Source organism: Phocoena sinus, chromosome 1 (genome assembly GCF_008692025.1).
Source record: "Phocoena sinus isolate mPhoSin1 chromosome 1, mPhoSin1.pri, whole genome shotgun sequence".
Lineage (NCBI taxonomy): Eukaryota > Metazoa > Chordata > Mammalia > Artiodactyla > Phocoenidae > Phocoena > Phocoena sinus.
The window spans coordinates 117,678,202-117,706,108 of record NC_045763.1 but is presented as its reverse complement, the minus strand read 5'-3'; the positions used below and the strand labels follow the sequence as shown (position 1 = coordinate 117,706,108).

The 27,907-nt window shown below is 54.0% G+C and overlaps 1 protein-coding gene across 2 annotated transcripts; it reads right to left on the bottom strand.

Annotated features, from left to right (window-relative positions):
- Positions 1-27,907, bottom strand: VANGL2 (VANGL planar cell polarity protein 2). 2 transcript variants are annotated; one of them, XM_032609430.1, is made up of 8 exons: positions 27,644-27,907; positions 12,156-12,416; positions 11,896-12,016; positions 9,367-9,974; positions 8,439-8,575; positions 7,790-7,925; positions 4,436-4,667; positions 1-3,610 (listed from the first exon to the last, which is right to left on the bottom strand). In XM_032609430.1, exons 2-8 carry the CDS (start codon positions 12,224-12,226, stop codon positions 3,350-3,352), a joined length of 1,566 nt encoding a protein of 521 aa, XP_032465321.1. In that variant the 5' UTR covers positions 12,227-12,416; positions 27,644-27,907; the 3' UTR covers positions 1-3,349. The 2 variants fall into 2 exon arrangements, with proteins under 2 accessions (XP_032465321.1, XP_032465331.1); XM_032609440.1 differs by lacking the exon at positions 27,644-27,907 and adding an exon at positions 22,777-22,850.

The window sequence follows — 27,907 nt, the reverse complement described above, 5'->3', positions numbered from 1 at the left end:
CAAAAGTCAAATGTCTTTATTTTATATTAAAAAAATTTGTACAGTTTTAGTTCCTATGTTTAAGAAAAAAAATCCCTAAAATTGTCATAATGTTTAGACCCACTGCAAACTGTAAAAACAAGCTTTTTATATATTAAAAAAAAGAATTTACATTTTACAATTTTCTACATGCATGCACAAGGTCTCAGCTCTGTAACCCAAAAAAAGGAAAAAAAAAATCTAGATCCAACAGTGGAAAATTCTACATATACAATCTCACTGGGAAGGAACTCAAAAATTCCTCTTCCTTTCACACACAGAAGAACAAATCACAACAATCACACACCAGGACCGAATCCATCAGCAGATGCTGCCCCATGGGGAGGGCAGAGGAAAAAGAAGACAGACTGACAGACACCACAGAGGGGCAAGGGAGCTCATCCGGGCCCAACAGAGGAGGAGAGAAGCACAAACTCTGGGAAACAACGTTTCAGATAAGAAAGGATCCCAATGTCTCGTGACAGTTATTGTGTCAGGGTTTGCAACAGGACTGAGGTGGGGATGGGGAAGTGAAAAGATAAGGGCTGAAATGGAGGGGGGTGGGAAGAAAAAAGGAGAAGCTGAAGGGAAATAAACAAGAATAGAAAGAGAGAGAATGAAGAGTAGTTTAAGAGAAAGGGACGAATCGGGACGGCGGCAGAGTGGCGAGGTAGGTGAAGGACTGAGGCACAGTATCCTGGTGTGGAGGGAAGGAGGACCAGCCTTCCAAGGTGGTGTAAAGGAAGGTCTGGGAGGTGTGGTGGGGATGAGCTAGGATGCCATGTAGTCATAGGAAAGAGCACTGGAGAGACCCAGCCACAGCATCCCTGATGGTGGCATACGGGGCACGGGTGGTAATGGGTGGGCAGCACCCCCACGGGGGAAGAATGAGCAAATCCAGCATGTGTTGGGACAGGCAAAGTGGGGGACACTGCTCAGAGGGACTGAGTCAGCTGCACACCCCACAGCAGTTCACAGCATGAAGACAATTTCCCATATAGGAGAAGCAAAAGACAAACACAGCCATACACTTGACAAGTCATCCTGACATTTCAAAAAATAATAATAACAATAATCAAAGAACACAAAGATACCACAGTTCTGACGCAAAGGACCAAAACACTACCATTCTCAGTCACAGCCCTTAGTGCTTAGAGAGAGAGTCGGGGGGGAAAAAATGTCTTTTTGTTTTAGGAAAAGGGAATGAAAAAAATCACAGTGATTAAAAACATGGCAGGTTCTTAAAATAAACATTCCCCGGCCCCTAACCTAGGGCAGCGACTCTGATCCCAAATACTTGCCCTCTCCCCACCCCAACTCCTCCTCAAACCACACCACATCCCACTCCTGCCCACAAAGGCAGTGACCCCAATCACCATCCAGGCCCCATTTTCCAGGATAGTGAGGTATTTAGAAATGTGACCAAGAAGGGACTCCTCTGAAACCAGGTCTTTGAAGAGAAGGAAAAAATACCTTCCCAGGACCCCCAGGACAGGATGTATCTCACTCAGGCTTATCCCCAAACCCACAGCCCCAGCCCAAGGCTGACCTCCAGGCGCTGCCTAGGTCAGCCCCATAATCCACCCAAGTGCAGACAAGGTAAGCACTGGCCGAAGAACCCTTCTCTAGTAAGTGGTGTGCGGAAAGATGTGCTTTTTCAGAAAGGACAGCAGGAGAGACAATCCCCAGGCTCCATCATGCCCAGGGCTGCCACTACACAGAGAAGAAGACTCCCTGGTAAGAGATCAACTGTGATCTTATCCCAGGGTGCACTCTACAAGGCAAGAACCAATGGGTTTTCCAGGGGAAAGACGGGCTTATAAGGGGGCATTGTGAGTTACTCTGAGGACTGGCCCAGGGGACTGCTCCAGCCCAGTCACCAGAATGCTCCCCAACATGTGTGCTGGCTGGAGGTATGTGAGTACTTCTTAGTTCTATTCCCCTTGGCTAAAACTACATAATTTAAGGGTGTCTGATTTAAAGGCTCAGATTTACAGTGAAAGTAAGTATTAGAAGGCCAGCAAATTTTGCTCAAGAATTCAGATTGGGTGCAAAGACTCCGGAAGCTAAATGGGGTGAGGGGCTAAGTACCCATCAAGGGCAGCAATCTTGGTCCCTCACCCCAATACAGAGGGAGACCAGAGCCCAGAAAACCAGGCAGTGAGGGAACAGGGGGGGACCCTGGCCGGCCAAGGAAAAGAGACCCCTGAGGCAAAGAAGTGGACTTAAGGCAGGGGATAAGGAGGGGCTGCTGGCTCCCCCCAAAAAAGAGATGAGGCAACAGGTCTCTGGAGCTGAGAGAAGAGACAGCAAGACTGGGGATGGCTGGTGAAGGAAAGAAAAACATTTGGCTGAGATCACCAGGGTGGGTCAGGGTCTGCAAGCCACTAATTCTGTATAGGAGTCTACGTGGCATCCTTCACTGGGAAGGGGGAGACCCATCCCACCATGGTGGGAACAGAGGTGAAGGAAGTTCAGAGGGTAGGGGTCAGCGATGTTCACGGGGCTCTCTCCTGACCTTCCCCCAGGGGCTGCACAGGAAAGACCCCTTGGAAGAAAGGTACTGTCTGTCCCCCAGGGCCCAGGAAAAGTGGTCACAGAGGGGTTCCATCTCAGTTTGCCTGTGGTCACACGTGACCACACAAATCAGAAATGGAAGGTAGACATGTCAGGGTAAAGGATGGGATCTTCCCTTGCTCTGAATATGTGTGGATGGGGGACAGAGGCTCAAACAGCTGGAAGCAAATAACCCTGGCAGGGAGGCCCCGGACTCTGGGGCTGTGTAGGAGGATCCTTGCCCAAGAACTCCAGCTTGGGGTGAGCGGGCAGGGGGAGCAGATCCACCTGCCGCCAGGAGGCCGCAGGTAGTGCTGCTCAGGAGTTTGGCACCGTGGCTCTCTGGAGTCAGATCGGAGCCCCCCAGAGAAACCCTTTTGGGGGCCGCTGGATAGAACTGCTTATAAGAACCTGGGTTCGAGAGTGGGGCTCGGGTGGGCCCTGTGCCCTTTCAGAAGAGACTGTCACCCGGGGAAAGGAGAGGGAGAGAGGCACTGGTTCCTGCAGGGCCGGGAGTGATACAAAAGTGAGGGGGGTGGGAGAAGGAGAGGGAATTTCCCAGGTACTGTTGACAGAAGGATGGTCTCTCCAGGTTCACATAGGGTAAATAAGGAAGAGGGGAGGAGACAGGTGGGGGGGGGGTGGTTAATTCAAGTAGAAAAAAAAAACTAGAGCAAGAGGAAGAAGGTGGCAGGAACGTGGCAGGGCCTGAGGGCCACGCCCCCACCACCCTCAGGAGCCCCCCGCGTCTCCCACTCCCCCTGCTGTTGCACAGTCACACCGAGGTCTCAGACTGCAGCCTCATGACAAACTTGTGCGACTTGGGGTCCACAAATTCCTCGGAGAGTTTGAAGAATGGGACCTTCTTGGTGCTGACCACCAGGCTGAAGTCCTGGCGTTTCAAGAGGAAAACGATGCCATCCTTGAGCCCGTTGGTCACTGGCTCCTCGCTCACCAGTGTCCACTGTTTGGCCAGCCAGCGTTCCTTGTGGTACTGGATGGTGGGTCCAGACGCCAGGTACCGCTCCAGGAAGGCCTGAGGAAGGGAGAAGGGACTTCACAGGAAGTTCTCCCACCCACACACCCACCCACCCACCCTCCTTTACCCCTCGGGGGGTACAGCTTCCAAAGACCACCAAGATGTCCCCAGGCTCACTCTCTGCAAACGATCTCAGAATGTCAGAGCAGGAAAGGGCCTGAGATCATCTGCCTCAGACCCTAGTTTATCAATGAGGGATCGGGAGCACACGGAGGTGATACGGCTCAGTAGGGTCAGGGCTGGGACTCAGCTCTCCTGACCCCTCATCCCTGGCACCTGCTATGACCTGGGCAAGCCCTCCCTCGTCCTTCCTTCTTCTCCCTTCTGCTCGTATGGGTAACGTCCAGCAGGGCTGCACCAGCAGAAAGCTAGAGGTGTCACAGTTAAAGTGCAACATGTTTAATCACCTGTTCCCCAAAGACGGCTCAGGGGATGCAAGTCTAGGAAGTTGGCCGTAGAGCTGAAGGGTGGGAATGGCTCAAAAAGAGCACAGTGCAAAGAACATCTTCTGGAGGTGAGGGAGCTAAAGGTGGGAGTTTGGATCTGAAAATTCCAGAACCCCTACAGAGAGGAGAAATAGGTCTCAACCATTCCCAAAATGGTCCTGAAACTCCCCGTTCTCCTCACCACCTAAGAATTTTACCCCATGCAGAGATGGAGTGGATGGAGTATGGATGAGAGAAGAGACTATACAGAGGTAGAGATGAGAGAGAGAGGGAGGGAGGGTACGGAAGGAGGTGAGAGAATAAGGGAGAAGGAAGTGGAAAGGAAGGGGCCAGAACTGGCCAAAGAGGAAGGATGCCGGGGGCAGAATGGGCCTACCTTGGGTGTCATGTCGTGAGTGATGCAGAACTCAAGGTGCTGCAGGATGCTCTCCATGGTGTGGTAAGGCTGCTGCTTGGTGGTGCGAAGGTACTTCTGCATGGCACGGGCCATGGATGCGAAGATGGCCTGGGCTGCCTCCCGTGGGTCCATCACCTCCCTGGGGTTCTTCTGCTCCTCCTCCTGCAGCCGCTTAATGTGAGTGAAGGCCTCCTCCACGGCCACCACAAGCCTGGGGGACATGAGGAGTATGGACCAGACGCCAACCTCTCATCTTCCCCCCAGCTTCAGCCCTCCAGCAGCCTGAGCGAGGTCAGGCTTTTGTGCTCTCCCTGAAGAAATACGCACCCAACTGGAGTCAAGAACCAGGCTTTGGGGCCTCCCTGGTGGCGCAGTGGTTGAGAGTCTGCCTGCCTATGCAAGGGACGCGGGTTCGTGCCCTGGTCCGGGAAGGGTCCCACATGCCGCGGAGCGGCTGGGCCCGTGAGCCATGGCCGCTGAGCCTGCGCGTCCGGGGCCTGTGCTCCGCAACGCAAGAGGCCACAACAGTGAGAGGCCCATGTACCGCAAAAAAAAAAAAAAAGAACCAGGCTTTGGGGGCTGTGTGTGTGCATGTGAACATGCATGTGTGCAGCTGGGTAGATGGGGAGGGTCTTTCCCCCTCTAGGGATAGGAAACAGCTGTAGTGCTCAGTGAGCTCAGCCCAGGGACCCAAGGAGGACAATCTAGTGTCAAACCCAGAGAGACAACTATGGATCAAACCCTAGAAAAAGCCTTCTTAAGACCCGCCAAATCACACTTCAGTGGGTGAAAAATTAATAGCTATAACTACATCAAAATGACAGATGTCTATTCAACCAGGACAGCATGGGCAACATTAACTAACACCTGGGGTGGGCAGAGGTAATGCAAAATATATGCTGCAAATCAAGAAGGAAGAGGTAAGAACAGCATAGAAAATGGGCAAAGGAGTGAACAAATAATTCATAAGAGACCTGAAAGACTGAAAAAGAGATGAAGTAGTCACTGGATAGTAATCAGAGAATTAAAATGTTAATAACATACTACTTATTCATCAAAATGGAAAAAATTAGGAAGATGACCGTCATCCAAATATTGGTCAGGATGGTGGAAGATTTCTCTGAGTACTCTGCAGTGATGAGATGCAACAAACCAGATATACAGACAAGGGTGAATCTCAAAAATATACTGTTAAGGGGGAAGCAGGGAAAAGAAGCCAATTTATATTAAAAGCATAGAGACATACAAAACAATAGCAGTGTACCAGACGTACAAAACAATACCAGTATCCGGAAACCCAGGAACCTGGGGACTTCAAGCAGCTTAGGATGGGATTCTGGGCTAAGTAAACGTGTGGATCTGCGTAAGTCTACCATGTCTCTGTTTATTCTTTTGCTTCCCCCAAGTGTCTCAGCAAAGTTTCTTTTGAAAAGATCCTTTTGACTCAGGATCTGAACCAAGGGAAACAGTTTTCTCCTAGTTACAACCAAGGGAATGGGGAAGGCAAGCGTCCTCTATGGTGGTGGCAGAACAGGAGATCCAAAGATCCTAGTCAGGGCGAAGGTAGAGGAGGAAGGGAACATCTCCGGTTTCCTTCCCACGAGGGCCTTTTCTGAGACACCTGGAGACTTGCTGGAATGTCACAGAAATGGAGCTGCTGACCTTCAGTCTACTACAGCCTCGTGTAAGAACAGGGTCAGGGCTACCTTTCTCCCTGGAAGTCTGGAGATCATGTGGGAGGAAGGGCAGAGTTCCATGACCCTCTGCTCCTCCTCCGTGGAAATCCCAACAGACCAAGGTGGGCCCTGGCAAACAGTAAGCACCAAGAAAGAATCTTCAGGCACAACTAGCATTCACATAACAATGTGAACAGGAAAAAAGGAGAAGTGAGGACAGCGTTTAAGAATTTACCAAGATATGGGCACTAGAACCTCATTTTTTTTTCCCCCGGGAAATAAATGGATATTATTTTATTTTATTTTATTTTTTTTAACGTCTTTATTGGAGTATAATTGTTTTACAAGGGTGTGTTAGTTTCTGCTTTATAACAAAGTGAATCAGTTATACATATACATATGCTCCCATATCTCTTCCCTCTTGCGTCTCCCTCCCTCCCACCCTCCCTATCCCACCCCTCTAGGTGGTCACAAAGCACCGAGCTGATCTCCCTGTGCTATTCGGCTGCTTCCCACTAGCTATCTATTTTACATCTGGTAGTGTATATATGTCCATGCCACTCTCTCACTTTGTCCCAGCTTACCCTTCCCCCTCCCTGCATCCTCAAGTCCATTCCCTAGTAGGTCTGCGTCTTTATTCCCGTCCTGCCCCTAGGTTCTTCATGACCTTTTTTTTTTTTTTTTTTTGGTTTCCATATATATGTGTTAGCATATGGTATTTTTTTGCAGGTAAAAATGTACCATCTGCTGAGCAAGCCTACAAGATCTACTGGAAGGAGGGCTAGTCTAGCCTCAATCTCTGCCATTGCCAGGGAGGCTCACATCCTTTAATAGTCCCTGCTCCACTGTGTAGGCAGAATTCAAATGCCCCGTCCACTTCCATCAGATGCCCATCCCCTGGTTATCCAATAATCTCGGTACTGGGCTTCCCTGGTGGCGCAGTGGTTGAGAGTCTGCCTGCCGCTGCAGGGGACATGGGTTTGTGCCCCGGTCCGGGAAGATCCCACATGCCGCGGAGTGGCTGGGCCCGTGAGCCATGGCCGCTGGGCCTGCACGTCCGGAGCCTGTGCTCCGCAACAGGAGAGGCCACAACAGTGAGAGGACCACGTACCGCAAAAAAAAAAAAAAAAAAAAAAAAACAACCAATAATCTTGGTACGTTTTGCAGATGCAATGAAAGTGCTGAGTCAGTTGACTTTAAAATAAGGAGATTATCCTGACAGGTCTGGTCTCATCACATGAGCCCTTTAAGAGCAGAGTTTTCTCTGGCTGGTGGCAGAAGTCAGAGACAGACCTGGTCTTGCTGGCCCGGAGGAAAAGGTGAACTGCCTATGGGTCCAGGTGACAAGGAACTGATTCTGCCAACAACCAGTGAGCTTGGAAGGGGACTCAGGCTCAAACGAGAGTCATCTTGATTTCAGCCCATGAGCCCTGAGTGGAGGGTCCAGCTCACCCGTGCCTGACCCATGGGACTGTGAGACAATCAGTGTGGGGTGTTTGCAGCACCGGGTTCATGGTGATTTATTAAGGCAGCAACAGAAAGCGAATGCACACACCCCACCCATATCATCAGCAGTTACAGAAGCCGATGGTCTTCCTCTCCCCAGCCTATCCACACCCAACAGCCCCCAGCAACCCCTCCTCCCCCAGGGACCCACCTGGCCCTCCTCTTGCGCACCCTCCGCTCGTGCTCGGCCTCCTCGTAGTAGTACTCGTTGTGGCTGTTGTCCCGCCTCCGGGCCGCTGCTGCAATCACAGCCCGGGACTGGCCCGTGGAGTTGTTGGTGCTGTTTTCTGCACAGGAGCAGGAGAGAGAGGGGATGGCCACTTCAGAGCGTGGCCTCCTTTCTCGCTCCAGGAAGTCTGGAGCCAGCAACCTGACGCATCCAGAGGAAGCTGTGTCCACCCCCCAGCAATGCCTCCCGTTCCCAACCCTCCTGGCCGCGTCTGGGAGAGGCCCACAGGAAAGCAACAAGGAAGGCACCAGAGGGCAGGAGTCCCGCACATGTTCCTCCCCAGTGCAGGAGGTTCTGGGGCTCAGAGAGCGAGGGCTTAGGACCAGGGCTGGTGAGCAGACGCAGAGGAGCCAGATTAAGGGGACGCACCATAGCATAAAGGGACAGCAAGTAGAGTCAGCAGCTGAGACCAGCCACCTGGAGTTAAGGGAAATGACAGAACAGAAGGGGCTGGGACACGGGCTGGGGAAAGGAGAAAGCAAGGGAAGAAGGGGGAAAGAGAAACAGGAGGCAGGAACTTGGGAATCCTGCTTGGGAGGAGACCAGGAGGCCGAGGAGCAGGGCCGCTCACCCTCTCCGAGGGAATACACCTTGAAGCCAGACACTTTCTTGGCCAGGACGGACTTGGGCAGGTTGAGGAGGGCAGGGTTGTAGACAGGGAAGTCATGGTAATACTTCTCCAGGATCCACACTGCCACGCGCTGGATGCTGTGGGGGACACGGCAGGAGGGGGAGGGAGAACGGACAGACAAGGGGCGCAGGGGGAGGGACACATCAGGGCAGGTTGGCAGGGCAGGAGAGGACAGAGGGCAGGGACAAGCTGCTTCCAAGGAGCCTGGCTCAGGGCCTGAGGTCTACTTACCAGGCTCCCAAGCCTTCCCCAGGGCTGGGCCTGCCAGTCCTTCCCTGCCGTGCTGAAGCCCAGGGGAGAAAGGGCATTGGGCCAGGGTCCCCAGCCAAGGATCACTTCCTCCCCTCCATCATTCTCCCCTCAAGATTCCCTGCAGGACCAGGAGGTGCTATTGACACTCTGGATGGCCAGGGCGGGCATCCTACCCACAAGTTTAGGGGGGCTGAAGAACTCTCCTCGTTATCTTTTCCTCTGGGGGGGAGTCCCTCCTCTGGCCAGCTCATCTCTGTGACCACTGACTGAGTGCCCTCAAGAGGCTGTGCCTCCAAGAAAGAGCTAGAAACATGATTCCAAAAAGCCCCTGTTCATGCCCCAAACCTTTATCCTCTTTGGTCCATCCCTCTCTAAGATCCCCGATCTCTAACTGTCTGTTCATCTATTCACTCCCAACTCCTGACTCCCGCCTTACCTGCTCCAGGACCCTTAGCCTGACAAACGCTGTTGAAAACCTAGGATGTGCGGAGTACGCAACTCCGTCCCACACAGTCCTCCTAACCCGTCCCTTCCAGCCCCACCATCACACCCTCCTACCCTACGGTCCTCTCAGCCTCCTCCCCAGGCCCGTCTGCCTGCCCCGATGCGCCCATACCTGAGATGGCCCACGTTGTAGAACCGGCTGGCCCCGTCGGTGGAGCGCACGACCTTGAGCGTGAACTGAGGCTGGAGCTGGCGCAGCTCCAGGAGGACCACGGCCAGGTAGTGCACGAAGAGCAGGGCATCTACCAGCGACACAGCAAACTGCACCACGCCCTGGTAGCTACGCTCGCGGGCGTCCAGGATGCGCACGCCGTAGAAGAGCCAGTAGGAGACGACAAGCAGGAAGACGAGTACCATGAGCAGGGCACGCAGCACGAAGACACGGGGCAGAGAGGCCTTGGGCCGGCGGAAGAACAGGGCCCAGCTGCCCAACAGCAGGATGAGCAGCTTGAAGGCCACGGAGATGAAGAGGCCCTCGCAGGCCGTCCCGCACGGCTCCAGCTCCTCCCGCCACAGCAGTGGGGGCAGCAGCAGGAAAGCCAGCGGCGTGAGGAAAGACAGCAGGGCCAGCGTGGCCCCCGCCGCCACGCCCAGGTGCCGGGAGCAGTCCAGCGGGACGCTGTCCTCCATGTCCTTGGCGATGCGTGTGAGGTCATCATGGGAGATGCTGTGCTCCGAGGTGCCCGTTACTACTGTGGTCGTCTCCCCCCAGTTGTCGTCCTGCATCGGGAGGGGCCGCAGCAATGTGGGGAGAGGAGGAGGAGGCAGGGACACAGGAGAAAAGGTGAGCGGAGAGAAGATAGAGAGCAAAGCAGGGAGAGGAGAAAAGAAGGTAATCAACAAACATGCGGCCATCAAAGTATTTACTGAGCTCCATGGCATGCCCAAGCCTGGCCTCTGCAGAGATGGGACATCTGAGACCTGGGCCCTGTGGGAGCTTCATGCCATCAGCCAGACAGCAAAAAACTACCCATGTACCCTCAGAGCAGAGGGTACAAGACAGATGCCAGGGAGCCGCTCAGCCAGAGACTGGGATCCGAGGTCAGACTCTCCAGGCAAAGCGGGCAGGCTCGAGCAGCCCACCTGCAAGGCCAGGTTAAGCAACAGGTACCTATCCTCCAAGTACGGAGAGCCACTCAAGGTTTCTAGTTAAGGGAGTGACCTGACAAAGGCAGCACGGCAAAGAGAAGAGGACACCGGGAGGAAGGGCTGGGGAAGGTGAATGACTAATGAGGGGCATGTGAGACGCAGTGTGGACTCGGGGCCACTCTGGGTCTCTGGTCCGCCTGGCTGGCTCTATTGGGCCATCTGAATGCCCACCACACAGGGGCTGCCTGTTCCCGGAGGCAAGTGGGTGGACAGGCTGAGGTCCCCTGGTGCCCTTCTGAGTGTGGTCCACTCAAGCTGTTTCTCTGCGGGGGCTGGATGCCATCCCTCAGAGGAGCCCCAAGGCCACCAGTGGTCATCCGTGCCTACACCCTTAACTCGTGGACAGTCTGGGAACATGGAGTCACATTTTGACACCCAGGCGATTCAGGCTACAGGACAGAGACACAGAATGGGGAGTGTAGGAGACTGCCTGGCAGGGTCAGCGACTAGGGGGTGGAAGAATCTCCTCCCCGAGGAAAGGAGAAGAGTCTGACCAGAAGATGAAAAGTGGAGGCGCTGCCTGCTCTCAGCTCAGGGAACCCTAATATGACCCTCAGTCACACTGCCTAGGCATTCCAAGCATCAAGGGCCTGGGGAATCGTCAACAACAGGAGCTGATCAGGTCTCAGGGTCATTTCAAGAATTCAGGAGGCCAGGAGGCCAGGTCTCTGGGAGAAGATGGGATTGGGAAAGAGAGAAAAAGAACATTTCCCTCAGGTAGTGATCTGCTCCCAAGACCCAGGAATCCCCAGTGTCAGTCACAGAGATGTCCTGTGAAGTCTCCAGCCCCCTAAGATGCTCCCAAGAAGAAAGAAAAGGAAGAATGAGACATGGACAACCTCACAGTCAACTCAAATCCTGCCTCTGCCTTCTGCCAGCACTGGGTTCTGCTCCCTGACCTCCCTGCCAGGTGCACACAGTGGGCCAGAGAGGCTATACCAGGAGCAACCTGCTCAGCCCTGTCCCAGAGAACTCTCTTGCAGAACCTCCTCCGTCTCTCCAGGCTCACTTCTTCTCCCTCCCCTTTCTCCATCGACTCCTCCCACCTACCCTAAGATCAGAGGTGCTATTCTAGAGTCCGACACCAGAGAGCGCTGGAGTGCCCATGCCTTTAGGCTCAAGGAGAACTCAAGGCTGCCACACCCCCAGCCCCTCCCACTCCAGATTCCCAACCCCCTAACTGGCGGGCCTGAGCCCAGAGGAGCCAAGCGATTCCCATTACACAGCCCAAGTCACATGGGTCATAAAGACGAAAGAGGCTGCTGCTTCCAAAGGGATCTCTGAATTCTACTGAAATTCTACTGCATTCTACTGAAACAAGGTCCTGGCTTGGGACACTTGGCAGAAGTATGACACAAGATGCCCTCCCTGATCTGGTCTCTGTCGGAAGACACCAGGTTTCCAGGCCCTTCCCCTTTCTCATGGACCTCTAACTTCTCCAAGGATCAGTCTGGAAAACACCTGGCCTAGACCTCATCCCCCTGACGCTCACCCGCTCATCCCCTCTCGTGGACTCATTGTCCAGCAGGGGCTCCCCTGGAGCCTGGATCGTCACCGACTTGTCCCCACGGCTCCCGTCTCGGCTCTTAGAGCGGTGTCGGTCCCGACGGTCCCTGCAGCAGGAGGCCAGGGGAACAGGCACAGGAGGTCAAGGGGAGGACCCGGGTTTCTCCGCAGCCACCCCCAGTCCACCACCCCTGTGCATGCTTCCACCCCTCCCCCCCACCTGCGTCACGCCCCACGCACACCCACCTGTGCTTGCGGGAGCTGCGGGAGTGGCCCGACTTGTAGGAATACCCTGAGTACTGGGACTCGGTGTCCATGGCGTCTGAACGCCGCGCCTTGTAGCGCTCCAGGGCCACAGGCTGGGGCCTTTTGGGGGGCCCCACTGCCACCTCCTTTAGCACCGACTTCTTCAGGCCAAGGGGCACCTTTAGAAAATCAACCGTCACCCTGAGGGACTCTATTTTGCTGGACGGGTGGGCTGGTCTCAGAGAAAATCAAGCGGCCCTCCTGAGGAGAGGAAGCAGCTGATTAGTGGGGAGCTGGAGCTTTCCGTGGGGTCAGAGTGGAGAGGAAGGCCATCCCCAAGAGGCGGCTGCGGGAAGCTCAGGGCAGCCTTGCCACTACCCGAGAATACTGCACCCAGCTTCCTGCTCTGTCCAGTGGGCCCAGTTCCTCCTGCCCTGCCTCCTAGAAAGAGCACCCCCAGACTGTGCCCAGGGCACAGGGGTGGGGGAAGAGGGCCAGCAAAGGCCACCCAGAATGACCCAACACTGGACCCCCTGCAAGGGAGAACCAGGCAATGCTTTCCTATTCTCAGCCAGGAAAACTAAGACTTGGAGAAGGCAGGTTCTGGCCAGGCCAACTGGTTGGACCAGTGGAGACCATAGCAGGAGGCAGCTAGCTCTGCCCAGAGGCTACCCCAAGCCTCTCCTTCTCTCCCCTCATCTCCTCCCGCTCATAAGTTCTGAGTGTGCCCACAGGGGACTGCCTGTGGCTGCTTCTCTTGGCATCCGCTCCTCAGCATCTACGGCAAACACACCCATAGTTACTGCCAGGTCAAGTTGGCGGCTCCCCCTGAGGCTGTGTGTGTGTGCGTGTGTGTGCTTGTGTGTACGCACAAAGCGGGGGTAAGGAATAGAAACTACGGATCACGTGGTGCGGGGCAGGAGGAAAAGGCGAGTAGAAACCATTCTCTGACAACCTAACATCCTGAACCAGGCAAGGTCATGAGCTTACCTGGCTAGCTGTGGGCTGAGGGGCAGCATCTTTCTTCTATATTTTCACCTTCTAATTCTGGAGGGAGAAGGACCTCTCCTTCTCGCCTCCTCTCTCACTCTCAACCAAATCCTGCTCATTCCTCAAAGCACAGCCCCTACTCCCCTCATGAAAGCCCCCACCTCCCCTAGCACCCAATGTTACATCTTCCCCTCCAACCCCGACCCCACCATCATCATCCCTGTGCACTGAGCAGTCATTTCCTACCTTCACTCACTGAGTCATCAGCTCTTGCTTAGGCTCCTTCTAGGAACCATGTACTCTGCTAGGCCCTGGGTACAGTGGTGAAAAGACCCTGAGTTCACAATCTAGCGGGGCAGGTGCACGCTAAACAAGTAAACAGGTGAGTGTAAACGACTAACTACATCAGTGATGAAAGGAGAATAACGAGGACAGTATGACAGGCAAGTCTGGGGAGCGGGGCTCGTTTGAAGTGAGTAGTTCCAGAAAGCAACAGCCAAGCCTGAAAGAGCACAGGAGTTAAGCAGGCAGAGCGGAGGGAAAAGCCTGCAGAGCTTGGAATCCCCCGCGGAAGGCCAAAGGCAGCAGAGTTGGGTGGACCAATGGAGCCAGAGCTGCGGAAGGGAGAGGGCAGTGGAAGGTGAGGCTGAAGAGGTGGCCGGGGGCCGGGTTACTGCACACTCCATGGGTCAGGGGAAGAGCTCATGGGAAGCCTGCAAAGGGTTTTAACTATGCAGGTATGGACTGGAAAGAGGAGAAAGCAGAAGTAGGGAGATGAGTAAAGAAGCGACTACTGGGCTTAACCTCGTGGCGCAGTGGATAGGAGTCTGCCTGCCAATGCAGGGGACACAGGTTCGATCCCTGGTCAGATAAGATCCCACATGCCGCGGAGCAACTAGGCCCGTGCGCCACAGCTCCTGAGCCTGCGCTCTAGAGCCCGCGAGCCACAACTACCGAGCCTGTGCTCTAGAGCCCGCAAGCCACCGCTACTGAGCCTGTGTGCCACAACTGCTGAGGCCCGCATGCCTGGAGCCCACGCTCCACAACAAGAGAGGCCACCGCAGTGAGAAGCCCGCACACCGCAATGAAGAGTGGCCCTCGCTCGCCGCAACGAGAGAAAGCCCGCGTGCAGCAACGAAGACCCAACGCAGCCAAAAATAAATAAATAAAATTAAAATTGAAAAACAAAAAAGCGACTACAGTGGTGAGGCTTGGATGGGGCAGAGCAGCAGAGGAGATGGGAAATAGTCACTTTTGCAACATATGTTGGTGGTAGGACCAACAGGACTTAATTGGACTGCGTGAGGGGGAGGGGAACGTCAAGATCTCTGGCCTGAGCAAGAGAGTAGGTGGTCGTGCCATTATTAGGTGGGAAGACCGGGGAGGAAGTTGGTGAGTTCAGTTTCCAGTGTGCTGAGTTCATGGCTGTGAGACAGGCTGTGGAACAGGCAGCTGGTGTCAGAGGAGCTGGACTCAGAAAAGAGTCTGAGCTAGAGGTATGGATGGTGTGCAAGGTTAAGGGAATGGATGAGATCACCCAGGGAAAGGGTTAAATAGGGGGTCCCTGAGAACTCCAATATGTAAACGTGTCCGAGGAAAGGGATCAGGCAAAGGGGCTGAGAAGGCAAGGCCAGAGGAGCCTGGAAGCCAGAAGAGCGGGCTGTCACGCAGCCAAGAATTAGAGTGTTTCAAGGTAGGAATAAAATCAGCCAGGTGCTGCCAGAGGTCAGTTACGTTAATTTGCTTTATGTAGTTGTTAACTTTTCTCCAACTGAACTGAACCATCAGTAACTTGAGAATAAGAACTATGATTGATACATATTTGTATCTACCAGCTTCCCATGGGCAGACAGAAAGTAACTAATACCCACCTGAGTCTCAGGGAAACCGCAACGACTGTAGGGAGGTGAAATCAATAATAAATCCATTCATTTATCCTCCTAACAGAGTTATGTGGAGGCACTCCACGGCCTAGTGATGTCTGTCAATAGCCCCATGTCAAGGCAAGTGTGTGACAGAAACATACTTAGGAAAACAGAGACACAGGATCTTAACCCACCCTAAACCTTTCTAAAAACCTTTGCTACAAACAAGGCTCTGTTCATCTCCCTGTCTGTAAATTACATGTTGGGCTCCACTACCCCGTCTCCCCCAAGAACCCATTCTACTGGTCTAGTCCCTGATACAGTTCAGACATATCACCTGCAGCTCTCTTGCTGTGGTTCAGCTTATTCTTTCTAGTCATCCTCCTAAAAACTGAATTTCACCAGGAGGTTCAAAGAGAACTGGGTTACAGAGTGAGACAGGTGGAGAAATAAAGATGAAAAGAACTGCCATGGACTCCAGTCCAGACAGAGACACCAGAACCCAGACTCTCCATCTCCCCAGCCTGAATTCTCATGTCTGCCAGAGCCAACAGCAAAAAGAGCCTGAGATTTGCAGCCAAGTGTCTGAATTCCAAGCCTAACTGTCCCACTGATGAGCTGTGTGACCATGCGCAAGTTACTTAACTTCTCTGTGCTTGGCAGCCTGGTAGGCTCATTGGTAAAATAGGGAAAATGATACACACCTCGTGTGGCTGCTGTACGCATCCTGGGGGTAAAAGAAGTACTTTAATAAACTGCTCAGCAAGTAATAAGTTAAGCAATGAATACACTCTGGCTTCAGGATCATTCCTACTCTAATCCCCAGATACTTCCTCTGAGACCTGGGAAAGAGGTGGTATAAATAAATCCTGCTGCTTGTACAACTAAAGTCACACACACACACACACACGCGCGCGTGCACGCGCGCGCACACACACACACACACACACACACACACACACACACACCAGACCAGAACCACCACTTCAAACACACCCAGGAGGGAAGCTGATGCCATTGTACTTCCCCTACAGATAAATTTCAAACCAGACAAGGGTGCCAGTCCCCTCCCAACCCTTTGTTCTAAGCTGCCCTGGCCTAAAGCTCCCTACCTTCCTCGCAGCTGCTTATTAAAGACCCAACATAAACCCAGCTCCCCTGGCCTGCTTCTCCCACCCCTGCCAACCCAACTCAAGGTGCCCAGAAAGCACCAAAACATGCTCCTTCCTCCCCTACCAAAGAGAGGGGCCAAAAATGAACCCAGTTTCTGAGGCCCTTGCCTGCTGTCCCCTCAAATACCCCAGGGAACTAATCCAAGCACTGGAGAGGCTGTGGGGAAGGATGGGAGGTGAGCAAAGAGAAGGGCAGAAGTTCCCCTTGTTTAATCGGTCTCAGGAATCAGGGGTTTGGAGGGTCTCCTGGGTGGGCAGCGTTCCCAGGGAAGAGAGTGGGGGAGGGGATCGCTGGATGAGATCAACAAGTGGAAATGTGGGAGGCATGACAGGACTGGGAGGGAAGTCCGGACTTGCTGCAGGGCAGGGAGTGCCCTGGTTTGGGGGGCGGGAGACTGTAAAAGGGAGTGTGTTCCATTGCTTTTCACCTTGCCCCCACCCCACCCCAGACACACAAACACACTCACCCGGTCCCCTGCTCAAACCAACCATGGATTATCTGGGGTTGGCCAGAGAGGAGAGTGGGAGGGAAGAGAGAGGCCGTCACAAAAAGGAGACCCTTCTCCCCTCCAAAGGCCTTTCAGAAATAAAATTAATGGAATGTGTCTCAGTATCATCCCAAGAGGACTGGGAGGAGGGCTGGGGGGGGGGGAAATGTGGGGGCTTTTGTCCCTGCTGCCCAGCTTCTCCCACATTGATCACCATGGCAACCAAAGCCCCCTGTTGCCTAGGTGATGGCAGCCAGGTCCTGGAACCCATACCCAGCATCCCAAGCGAGAGAGGTTATGGAGGTGGGGGGGTAGGGACAGAGGGGGAGAGAATGGGGTTTCTCCTCTGGCGGCCCCAGCTTTTGTATGAGCTCTGGGATCGGGTTTCTTCAGGAAACAATCAGAGGCCTCTGGAAAAAATACACTCAAAACCCGGCAACAGGCAGAGGGAGTAAGGCCCTGGGTGGGGTGGGAGGCATCGGAGGGGTTTGTGTTGGCCAAAAGTCAGACCAAGACTAGCCCCTTCCCCACTGCCCCACTCAGAGGAGCAGCCTAGGCAGACAAGGCCTTGGACACAGACGCAGGCAGCCCCACGCGAGGCGCGTGCTGAGGACCAATGACAAGACGGCAGGCGGCCGTGGTCACCACCTCCCCCTGCTGCTCTAGCCCGGGGCTATCCCACCACCCGGTCCCAGCTCCTTTCAGGCCTGGGGTGGGGAAAGGAGGCAGAGACAGGACCCAGATCCGGCTGGGGGAAGGAACTGTGGGAGCAGGGCAACCAGGTAGAGAAGAAGGTGGGGAGGGGACAGAACACAAACACGCACCCAGAAAGGGTGCCTGCAGTTCCTCCTCCGAGGACAGGGCTGGGAGTTCCAGACCCGAGGCGCAGCGGAAGGCGCTTGTGTGGGATTTCAGAATGCACTTCCAGCTGGAGGGGGGAAGAGGATAAGAAAGAGGACAGGAAGCCAAAAGTTTTCATCCTACAGGAGCAGTGCTCTGATAGGGCCATTTTTTAAACAAATGGCCTTCCTCTCCTCAGGCCATGATGGGGAAGGGTGGTCCTGCCTGGATGCAAGGAAATGGGCATGATCACCTCTTTAGACCCTTCCTGCAGAGGAGTCTGTGGACCCTTGCCCATTAAAGGTCTCTGATTCCTATAATCTTCAAAAATACTTAAACACTGTGCTGTACATCTGAAACTAACACAACAGTGTAAGTCAACTATACTTCAATTTTTTTGAAAAGGTCTCTGATTCCTACACAAGAGCCTAAGTCTTACTGCATGTGCCCTGCAACCTCTTCCCCACTACAAATCATGGGAGGTGTGGACATGTGGGCCCCCAGCCCCATGGCTCCCTAAGCTTCACCTACCACTGCCTCTGTCCAAGGATATCAATGTGAGTTCCACCCAAAGTGCTGGATGCCCACCCTCCTGGGGGGCACCAGAAGTCCCATCTCCCAGCCCAGTATCCAAGGAGCTAGATGTCTGCCCAGAGAGACCAAGCACCTTGCCAAGACATCAGCTAGTGTGAGGGAGAGCAGATTCCAGGTCACAACTAACTGTCCCACTTGGTTTCTCCTCTTTGCCACATCACTCCCTGAGTTTCACGGATGTGCTCGATCCAGGCCGCCCTGTCAGACACCGGTAGAGGCAGGAGGTGGGAGGAAAATGCAGCACCTAACAAGCTCGCAGGGAGGAGAGGGAGGCTCCAGAACCTCTGACTGTGCCCACATCGTTCTCCACGCCCCACCACCACCACAGGAGGAGACAGTGGATTGACCCACCCAACTCTCGGTAGGTCCCAGCACTAAGCTAGAAGAGGCCTCCCAGGTGCAACCCCAAGTTTTGCAGATAAAAAGGTAGGGCCCAAAGAAAGAAGGGTGCTAGCTCATGGTACTACATCCGAGGTAGCCCTTTCTGGCCTCCATTGTTAGAAAGACCTCACTAACACTGTTGACTCTGAGGCATTCTCCTCTTGGAGTGAGACCAGGTTCCTCCACGACACTCCTCTTGGACTCTGGCTCCTGGAATAGCCAAGACTATAAGATGGCCAGGACAGGAGAGAATTCACTGGCTCCTGCCCTACCCCTTCTTCCTCAGTGACAAAGGGACAGAGGCTACACAGGCCTAAGCTTGTTGAGACAGTTGAGACTGAAGAGCCCCTTCCCCTGTAAGGGCTGGTTTCTGCCTCCACCCACCGACCACTCCTGACTGAGGATCTCAGTGTTCCTTCCTCATTCCCATCCAGCCTTGCGCCACGGACGAGTCCTGCATCCCAGGAGGCCCATTTCTCCCTACCACGAAAAGAACTAAGGCACAAAGTGGGCCAGGACCAGCCCCAGGCCCTAGACCAAAAATGAGATTTTGCTCCCCCCCCCATTCCTGTACCCTGAAAAAGGCCCCTGTGTCCTTAAGTGACAGTGCTGTCCAGGAGGCCAGAGAGAACAGCTGGATCTCAGTGGGCTGAGGGCTAGGAAAGAGCCGGAAGCAGATGTCCAAAAGCTGGCACCAAGCCCCGCCCCTGCCCTGTTAACGGGCACTCTCCCAGGACGGCCCCAGACATGAGCTCACCCTCCTTAGAGCCCTGGGGCAGTGGGCAGGATCCCTCTCCTCACTGGGCTGAGTAACAGGGGAAGAGCCGTGCTTGGGTCATGCAGACAGTCTATGCTTCCAGAGCAGCTGTTCACCACCAGACCCCAGTGCGAGGAGCACAGCAGGGGAGGGCCCATAGATCGGGCTCCCGGCCAGGATACCTGAGCTTGCATTCTAACTGAAAAGGAGCTAGGGAAGCCACAGCCAAGCCCTTCTCCACCTACTTCCTTAATTTCTCTCGATCTAAAGCCGAGCGGGAGACTGAGGACCCTTCAAATCCACAGACACACTTAAGCACAGACACAGACACATGTACACCTCGTATTCCCCCTCTGAAACCTGGAATGGCTCCTGCCTGCCCCGCCCAGCTCCACCCACCCTGGCCAGGCAGGTTCTGTAAAGACCTGCTCTGCTTTCTCTCCAGCACGCCCACCCCCACCCCGGCTCTCAGAATGTCCCTGCCCCCAACGCACTGCACACAAGTACACGCATGTTACACACACACCATAGCGCTACATTCCCTGCCTCCCCCAGACCCATTCCCAGTCGGTCTGGAAAGGAACACTGGGCGGGAGGAAGGAGTGCTCGGTAGAAGGGGCCAGTAATCCCTTTGGCATCTGTCCCAGGAGGAAGCCAGAGAGGAGACAGGATGCTAAGCTGGGGAGAAGGTAACCGGGGCTTCTAGATGCCTGGATGCTCTGTTAAATTTTCACCAATGAGCAGGCCCCATAATTCCCACCCACCAGGCTCTGAGCTTCTTCCTCCCTCAGCTAGGGCAAAGGACCGGCCCCTACGTGCCCACCACGTAAGCTGCGGAAGAGCCAAGAAGGAAAATAGGCACCTTGAGTTGTCCTCAGGGACAGGAGAAGGTGGACAACAGGAGGCGGGCAAGCCACGTTGACCCAGAGGCCAACTCCTGTGCGCTCCACATGCCCACCCTCACGGAAAACAAAAATGCCTCCGCCTCTTCTTAGCCTACTGTCCTAGGTGGGCCCCACCTGTCCCTGACCCCAAGAGACCTTCAAAGCCTGCTCACCCAGCGCCCGCCTCGGGGGTGGGGGGGGCGAGTAGAAAGCAGCTCCTCAGGATGAGGAGTCAGCCAACCTTAGGTCTGCACGTGGACGGGGAGAGCTGTGACGTGGGGACGCTGGCAACAAAGGTCGGTTTGTGTGGGGAAAGCAGTAGGGAGGGCCTAAGGGTGCAAGTCACAGTGTGACTAGGGGTGCGGGTGGCAGGCCTGGCTCTCCCTGGGTCTCCCCATTCTGAAAACCTTCTCCTCCTGCTTCACTCCAGGGCCTCTGACCTGGTAAATCAGCCAGTTCTTATCTAGGAAAACCGAGCCAGCTGAAAGGCCCAAGCACCAGCCAACCTCCACTGTCTTGACAAACCCACCACCTGAGGTTTTCACTCTTTCTGAGGAGCCTCAACATCCCCCAACCCTTATATCTGCCACCCCAATCTTGGAGTAAAGCAGGGGACAAAAATAAGTGTTTCTGTTCACACTCGGTTGCTTTCCAAGTTACTGCATTCACACCTCGGGCTCTGCACCTGTTCCTGTGTACCTCCACTCACCCTAAAAAACCAGAGCCCCCGCCCCAGACCCTCACACACAGACACACTCTCTCTTCTAGCCAGACTGGGGGAGCCATGAGCTCTCTGGTGAAACTCTCTGGGGTCTGAGGGATATTGTTAGGGGGTTGCTGGAAAACTCTACAGACAACGAGGGCCAGGCCCTTCCAATCAAAACAAGGCTCGATGGGTTATGGTGGCCGGTGGCTGGAGCCCCCACGTGTGAAGTGACCCAGCAGACAGGAACAGGCCAGCCCCCCGGGGATGTTCTGCCCAGGTGGCAGGCCTGCCCCAGGCTGTGACAACAAGGTGCTCCTCCTAGGAGACCCCATTCCTCCAGCAGACTGACACCCTCCCTCAAGGGTAGAGATCTCTACTCCTCAGGCTGACATCTGGACTCGTGTCTGCTTTTCAGGAGATAGGGGAATTATTCAAGTTCGAGATTAAAGGCAATAATGAACAAAACCTGAACGAAATGAAATGAGAGGAGGGAAAGGTGGAAAGAGCACTTTGGGAAACGGAAGAGAAATTACATCAGATAGACCTAGCATAGCCTCTGAGGAGCTATGTAATCTTAGAGGAGTTGCTTGCCCTCTCTAAACCTCAGTTTTCTTATCTGTAAAATGGGGATAATTGTGCCAACTTCAGAAGGTCGAGCGTTCAAAGAAATAATGTATACAGAATATCACGGAGTCAAGCATGTAACAAATGCTCAATAAAATGTTAGTTTCGGGCTTCCCTGGTGGCGCAGTGGTTGAGCGTCCGCCTGCCGATGCAGGGGACACGGGTTCGTGCCCCGGTTCGGGAAGATCCCACATGCCGCGGAGCGGCTAGGCCCGTGAGCCATGGCCGCTGAGCCTGTGCGTCCGGAGCCTGTGCTCCGCAACGAGAAAGGCCACAACAGTGAGAGGCCTGCGTACCGCAAAAAAAAAAAAAAAAAAATGTTAGTTTCCACCTCTTTCTACTATAGAGGGTGCACAGCCAATCCCCTTCACTCCCTGTTCCCATAACCTCATTGTGAGAAGTAAGACCCCACCCGGAATAAGATGGAAACAACACTTCGGCTACAGTGCTGGCCCCAGCCCCCAAATGACGGACCCTCTCTAACTTAGACCACACCCAGGTCTGAGAGAGCAGCCAAAACCCCTCATCACACTCTCTGCCTCTTTCCTCAGGGGCTCCTGGGTCCTCCAGCCTCTCTCTTCCCCTCCCTCCTTCCACATTTACAGTGAGGCAGGGCCTGGGCTCTAATCACCTCCTTCTCTCCTGCAGGCGCTAAGCTCAGCTGTGTGTGGAGTGGCAGGAGAAGGGGGCCCCAAGCCTTCCGACCCACTCCAGCCCCCAACTTCCCACTCTCCCCTCTCACTGCCCCACCCTGATTACCAGGAAATCCTCAGCTCTGCTGATTCTAAGGCCACTTCTCCCAAACCCGTTCCCAGCTGTCATGTCTGTAATTACCAGCCTTGCCAGGGGCATCAGACAAGCACAGCAACACCTAATTTCCAAAGGGCGCCACCACACAAGGCCTCTGCCTCCTACTCTGAACCAAGCAGTGTGGAGAAAGGGATGGAGAGAGTCTTCCTGACCCACCTCATTTCTCTCCACATCACAAGACAAGAGGTGACAGAAGGTTGCCCAAGGGCTTCCCTGGTGGCGCAGTGGTTGAGAGTCCGCCTGCCGATGCAGAGGACGCGGGTTCGTGCCCCGGTCCCGGAGGATCCCACGTGCTGCGGAGCGGCTGGGCCGGTGAGCCATGGCCGCTGGGCCTGCGCGACCGGAGCCTGTGCTCCGCAACGGGAGAGGCCACAGCAGTGAGAGGTCCGCGTACCGCCAAAAAAAAAAAAAAAACAGGGAAGGCTGCTGGGGAACGAGTGTGAGGATTTACTCCCAGGCCTTTTCCTTCACCTCTGCTACCAAAATCTCCCCATGAACAGGGATACCCACCTGGAGAGCGTGAGAGAAATTTCAGGTCAATTCAGAGAGAGGGGAAGTCAATGCCCAGTAAAACAGGAAGACGGGTACCCACAGGGATGAGGGCAGATGCATACTGGAGGGAGCTGCCCAGGAAAGAGGAAGAAAGAGCAAGTTTTAAAAAGTCCCATCTGCGACCCAGACCCTGAGAAGAGGCAATAAAATATTCCAGCCTCTCCTCTCCCTAATGCCTCCATCCCCAGCCAACCACAAAGGACTTCATTTTATAGGCAGGGAAACTGAGGCCAAAACCCCAGTTAATACTTCAAGATCCAACAACACCAGCCGCATGTGGCTCACCAGCACCCCCGGTTCCTTCTAGCTCACGCTCAGCCTCTACCTGCAGCACCCTCCCCAGGCCCCTCCCTGCCTGCCTAACTCATCCTTTAAATCCAGCTAAGGTTGATCCGCACAGTGGAATATGATTCAGCCGCGAAAAGGAGTGGAGGTGTGATGCTACAACGTGGATGAACCTTGAAAAAATTATGTTAAGTGAAGGAAGCAAGACAAAAGGTCACACATTGTATAATTCCATTTATATAAAACATCAGAATAGGTAAATCCATAGGGACAGAATGCAGATTGGTGGTTGCCAGGGGCTGGGAGGTAAGGAATGGGGAGGATACATTAACTTGTATCCTTAATGGGTACAGGTTTCCTTTGGGGGATAATGAAAGTGTTTTTAGATAGAGGTGGTAGTTGCACAACACTGTGGGTGTACAAAGTGCCACTGTTCACTTTAAACTGACTAATTTTAGGGAATTCCCTGGCGGTCCACTGGTTAGGATTCCGCACTTTCACTGCCGAGGGTGCGGGTTCGATCCCTACTCAGGGAACTGAGATCCCACAAGCCACACGGCGTGGCCAAATAGATAAATAAATAAATAATAAAATGGTTAATTTTTTTTTTTTTTTTTTTTCCCCACACCACGCGGCATGTGGGATCTTAGTTCCCCGACCAGGGATCGAATCTGCACCCCTTGCAGAGTCTTAACCACTGGACCACCAGGGAAGTCCCTAAAATGTCTAATTTCATGTGATGTAAATTTCATCTCAGTTAAAAAACATCCAACTAAGGGCACATCTCCTCCAGGAACCCTCCCTGACACCCATGCCAGGACCAAGCACTCTTGCTCCACGTTCTGGTGGCCTCCTGAACACATCTCCATATACTACTCACTGGGTTAGAGTGAATTGGCATGTTTATGCACATTTTCCCTATGAAAGCCAGTCTTATTCACCCCTCCATCCCTTGTGCTTCACACAGCACCTGGCAAATAGTAGGCAGTGCCCAATATGTTCTGCCAGAAGAAGTGCAGAACCAAGGCTTAGCTCTCCTCCCCAACCCAGAACTCACTCCTTTAATAATCATCAATCAGAACCCAAACCATTCCAGCTAACGTTTACTGAGGGCTTCCCAAGTGCCAGGCACCGTGTGAAGTACTCTCTCTATATTACTTCATTTAATCCTCATAAACCTAAGAGGTAAGGCCTATTATTAACTCCATTTTACAGGTGAGGCTTCAAAAGTTATCTACTCTATCTGAGGTCTCAGAACTAGGAAATGGCCAAACTATAATTTAAGAGCAGGCTAAAACCCAGGGAAGGAGGCCACTAGAGGTTCCTGGAGGAAGGCCCAATCTGGGGAGGGAGGATAGTGCCTTTTTTTTTTTTTTTTTTTTTGGTAAATATTTATTTATTTATTTGGCCGCGCCAGGTCTTAGTTGCGGCAGGCGGGATCTTTGTTGCGGCGTGCAGGATCTTTTAGTTGTGGCACGTGGGTTCTAGCTCCCTGACCAGGGCTCGAACCCGGGCCCCCTGCACTGGGAGCACAGAGTCTTAACCGCTGGACCACCAGGGCAGTCTTGAGGATAGTGTCTTAAGACATCTAAGAGGCTGAGGAATAGGTTTTAAGAACCTGCCCAATGTCACAAGATTATTAAGTACTAATTCCAGCCAACTCTGCTGGACGCTTCCCTTTGGCCTCACAGTGTGGGGAGCTGCTCAGGGAGGAATACCAAGGAAAACTGAAGACCCTCAAGCTCAGGGGATGAGGGGCATCCCAGATCTCTTCACTGTTCCCCACAAAGCTTCTGTAAGTCAAGTTGATCCCCCTCTAACTGAAAGGACCTCTTGGAAACCAAGTAAGCAGATAAAAGTCTGTCCAACTCTAGGGACAGGGAAGGGGGCCCTTCCTCAGATCTCGAAGGAGCAGAGAAGCAGAGGGGGAACAGCAGAGAGGCCGGCCCCAGAAGAATTAGGGGGAGAGAGGGCAGAAGCAAGACAATGGGGGAGGAGGGGGCAACGCGGCCACTAGTTCAGTATGAAGTACTTTCAGAGGCGGCCTTTCCTAATGTCTGACCACAAGTCCACTCCTCCTTGGAAAAGCCCCCCAACACACACCAGTATAATACATCATGCATGCAGTGAGAGGCCAGGAGCAAACAAGGTACTCTGGAAGGTACCCCAGAGCACACCATCCTAGATGCAAGAACCTCGCTCGCCCTGGGAACCTTACCCATCAGGTAGGTGTCAGGTTTGGGGCAATCATGCATTTTTTTTAATCCAGTCTTTTCCTTCTCTGCCCCACCCCTAGTCCCAACATTTTCTGCTCTTAATCTGGGGGCTTAAGAAAGGTGGGGAGCCCTGAGGGCTAAAGAGGGAACATTCCAATTGCACATGCCCATTAGGAACTCCCACTAGGGAATTACCCAGAGACCCTAATGGGCCTGTGCATTCACAGCCTCAGCTCCTAAAACTGGGTGCCTCGATCTAACCTCTGTCAGCAAAAGGAAAATGACTGAGAGTGAGATGGGCAAACAAGGCAAGCATCCCAAAGATGGCCAGCCCCTTCCCTTCATCCCAAAAGAGAAAGAATGAAAGAGAGAGAGAGAGAGGGAAAGAGACAGAGAATGTAGATGCTGCTTCTCTGGGGACAGATACATCCACTTCCCACCGCACCATCATGACGGTGAGTACAGCCCTGGATGAGTGCCTGCCCCTTCCCCACGACAGGGACAACTGTCCTCCTGGCAAGCTCAGCCCCTATTCCTCACCCTGAGACCTGGTCCCAGACCACAGCTCCATCCCAATCATGCTTCTCACCAGCAAAAAGAAAGTGTGATAAACCACACAGACACACCTGCAGACACTCCTGAAGAAACACCCTCCACTGCCCTCCCCAGAGCTCCCATGCTACCTTCTCAACCCCTTCCCTTCCCTTGGGAAGGGAACCCAAGATGTTACGCCCCGGCTCTCCTTCCTCCGGCCTCCATCCCATACCAAAATCCCAGACTCCTCGGGAACTATAGGATCCTAGAGGCAGGGCAGTTTGTGGACTCTGAAACGGCAAACTCCAAGATGGCTTTACAAGAAAACTGTGGCCTGAGGGGGCTGAACTTGGGCTGGGAAGCCAACAATGTAGCCTCTCCAAGCACTAGAACCCTACCTATAAGGTAGAATAAGAGGATGTCCCTCTTTTTCTTCTCCCTGACTCCTCCAATCCCCCAGATTCCTCTAGGACTACAACCTGAACCCCTGTTCCCTATTCCCCACAACACACACCCTTGTCCAAAACAGGCACCTCATAAAATGGCCCACTCACTCCCACCCATAGGTCTCAGATACTTAAGGCACTACCCTCAAAACCAGGGCAGGGCCATCCAAGAAGCCTCAGAATCCTCCAGGCAGTCCTCCTTTGGGGCTCTCTGCCAGGAAAATCTGCCTGCAGAGGCAAGTGGCAGTACCCCCAATACACACTCAGAAATACACACACCACCTGTGTGTGGTGTGGCAGGCACACGCTGGTACTTATCTATCAGCACAGGTTTTACACACAAGAGAACACCTTCACTCGCATCCCTTTCCAGTACACAGATGCACACACACCTATCCAGGTATGCCCCATTCTGCCCCACACCCACCTTCCTCAGTACCTGTCTATCTCTTTCCCATAAACCCCCACCCAGTTCACATACACACCCCTTCCCCACAGTATACCCATAAATACATATCCAAACACACCACAGATACATGGTTGGCTCCTCCCTGGGTGCACACACACTCAGGCACAGAAAACCACCTTCATCTCCAAACCCACCTGCAGGAACACACAGCACGTCAAGGTGCACACACAAAAAAACAAAGAATCATGCACATTGATGCTCCACCAAGCCTTTAAAACTCACCAATGCAGAGCCCACAGCCCCTGAAATGGGTAAATATGAGTGGAGAGAGGGATGCCGGCGCCTGTCCTCTGGGCCCCGATAGATAACACAGTGTCCGGGTCTCTGGCCTCCATCCCCATCCTCGACCTGCACGAACACCCCCTATACTCTCCTCGGGCGGGTCTCCCCAGACTCCACATCACACGCTCAACGCATACCTGCCCCCGGCCCTCCCCACACTTCTGAGGTGTGTATGCACCCCTAAACACCCTCGCCTTCCAACACCTCCAGATTTCGATCCTTCCACTGCCTCTCCCCCCACCTCCAACACACACTCCCAGCCTTTGACTTCAACCGGCTCCCCGGGTAACATTAAGGCCCCCGCCGGGCGCCGGGCCCCGGGCCCAGGAAAGTCCCCGGCTCTCCAGGCCCGGGCTCCGCCCCCTCCCCACGCGCCCCTTCCTCTCCCCAAAGTTGGGGGGCACTCTGCTGTGCAGTGGGAGAACGGATCGGAAGGGGGTTACCCCGCGCCCCCCTTCCGCCATACGCCACACCACTCGCTGGGGGACTGGGCACCCCCTGGCCCCCTTGCATGATTGTCCCCTTTTCTGTTTCCTTTTTTTTTTTTTTTTTTTTTGCAAACTTTGCCCGCGCCCCTTCGGCCCGGCACTCACCAGCCGCTGCGAACTGCCGGGTGGGCTCCGCCGGCGCCCCACTCGGTCCGGCGCCTTTGTATCCGCAGCGTTCCGGGTCGCTACGAACTCCGCGCTCCCGGACGGGCAGCGCGGACGATGTGGGGGTGTAGAGGGGGGCTCCTGAGTCTGGTCGCCCCCTCTCCGTCCCAGATCGCAGTCTCTTCCCCCTCAGGGCCCCAGGGGCAGGGGGCCGGGGGGAATGCGGGGCGCTTAGGCTCCCATGGCGGGACCAAGGATCAAGGA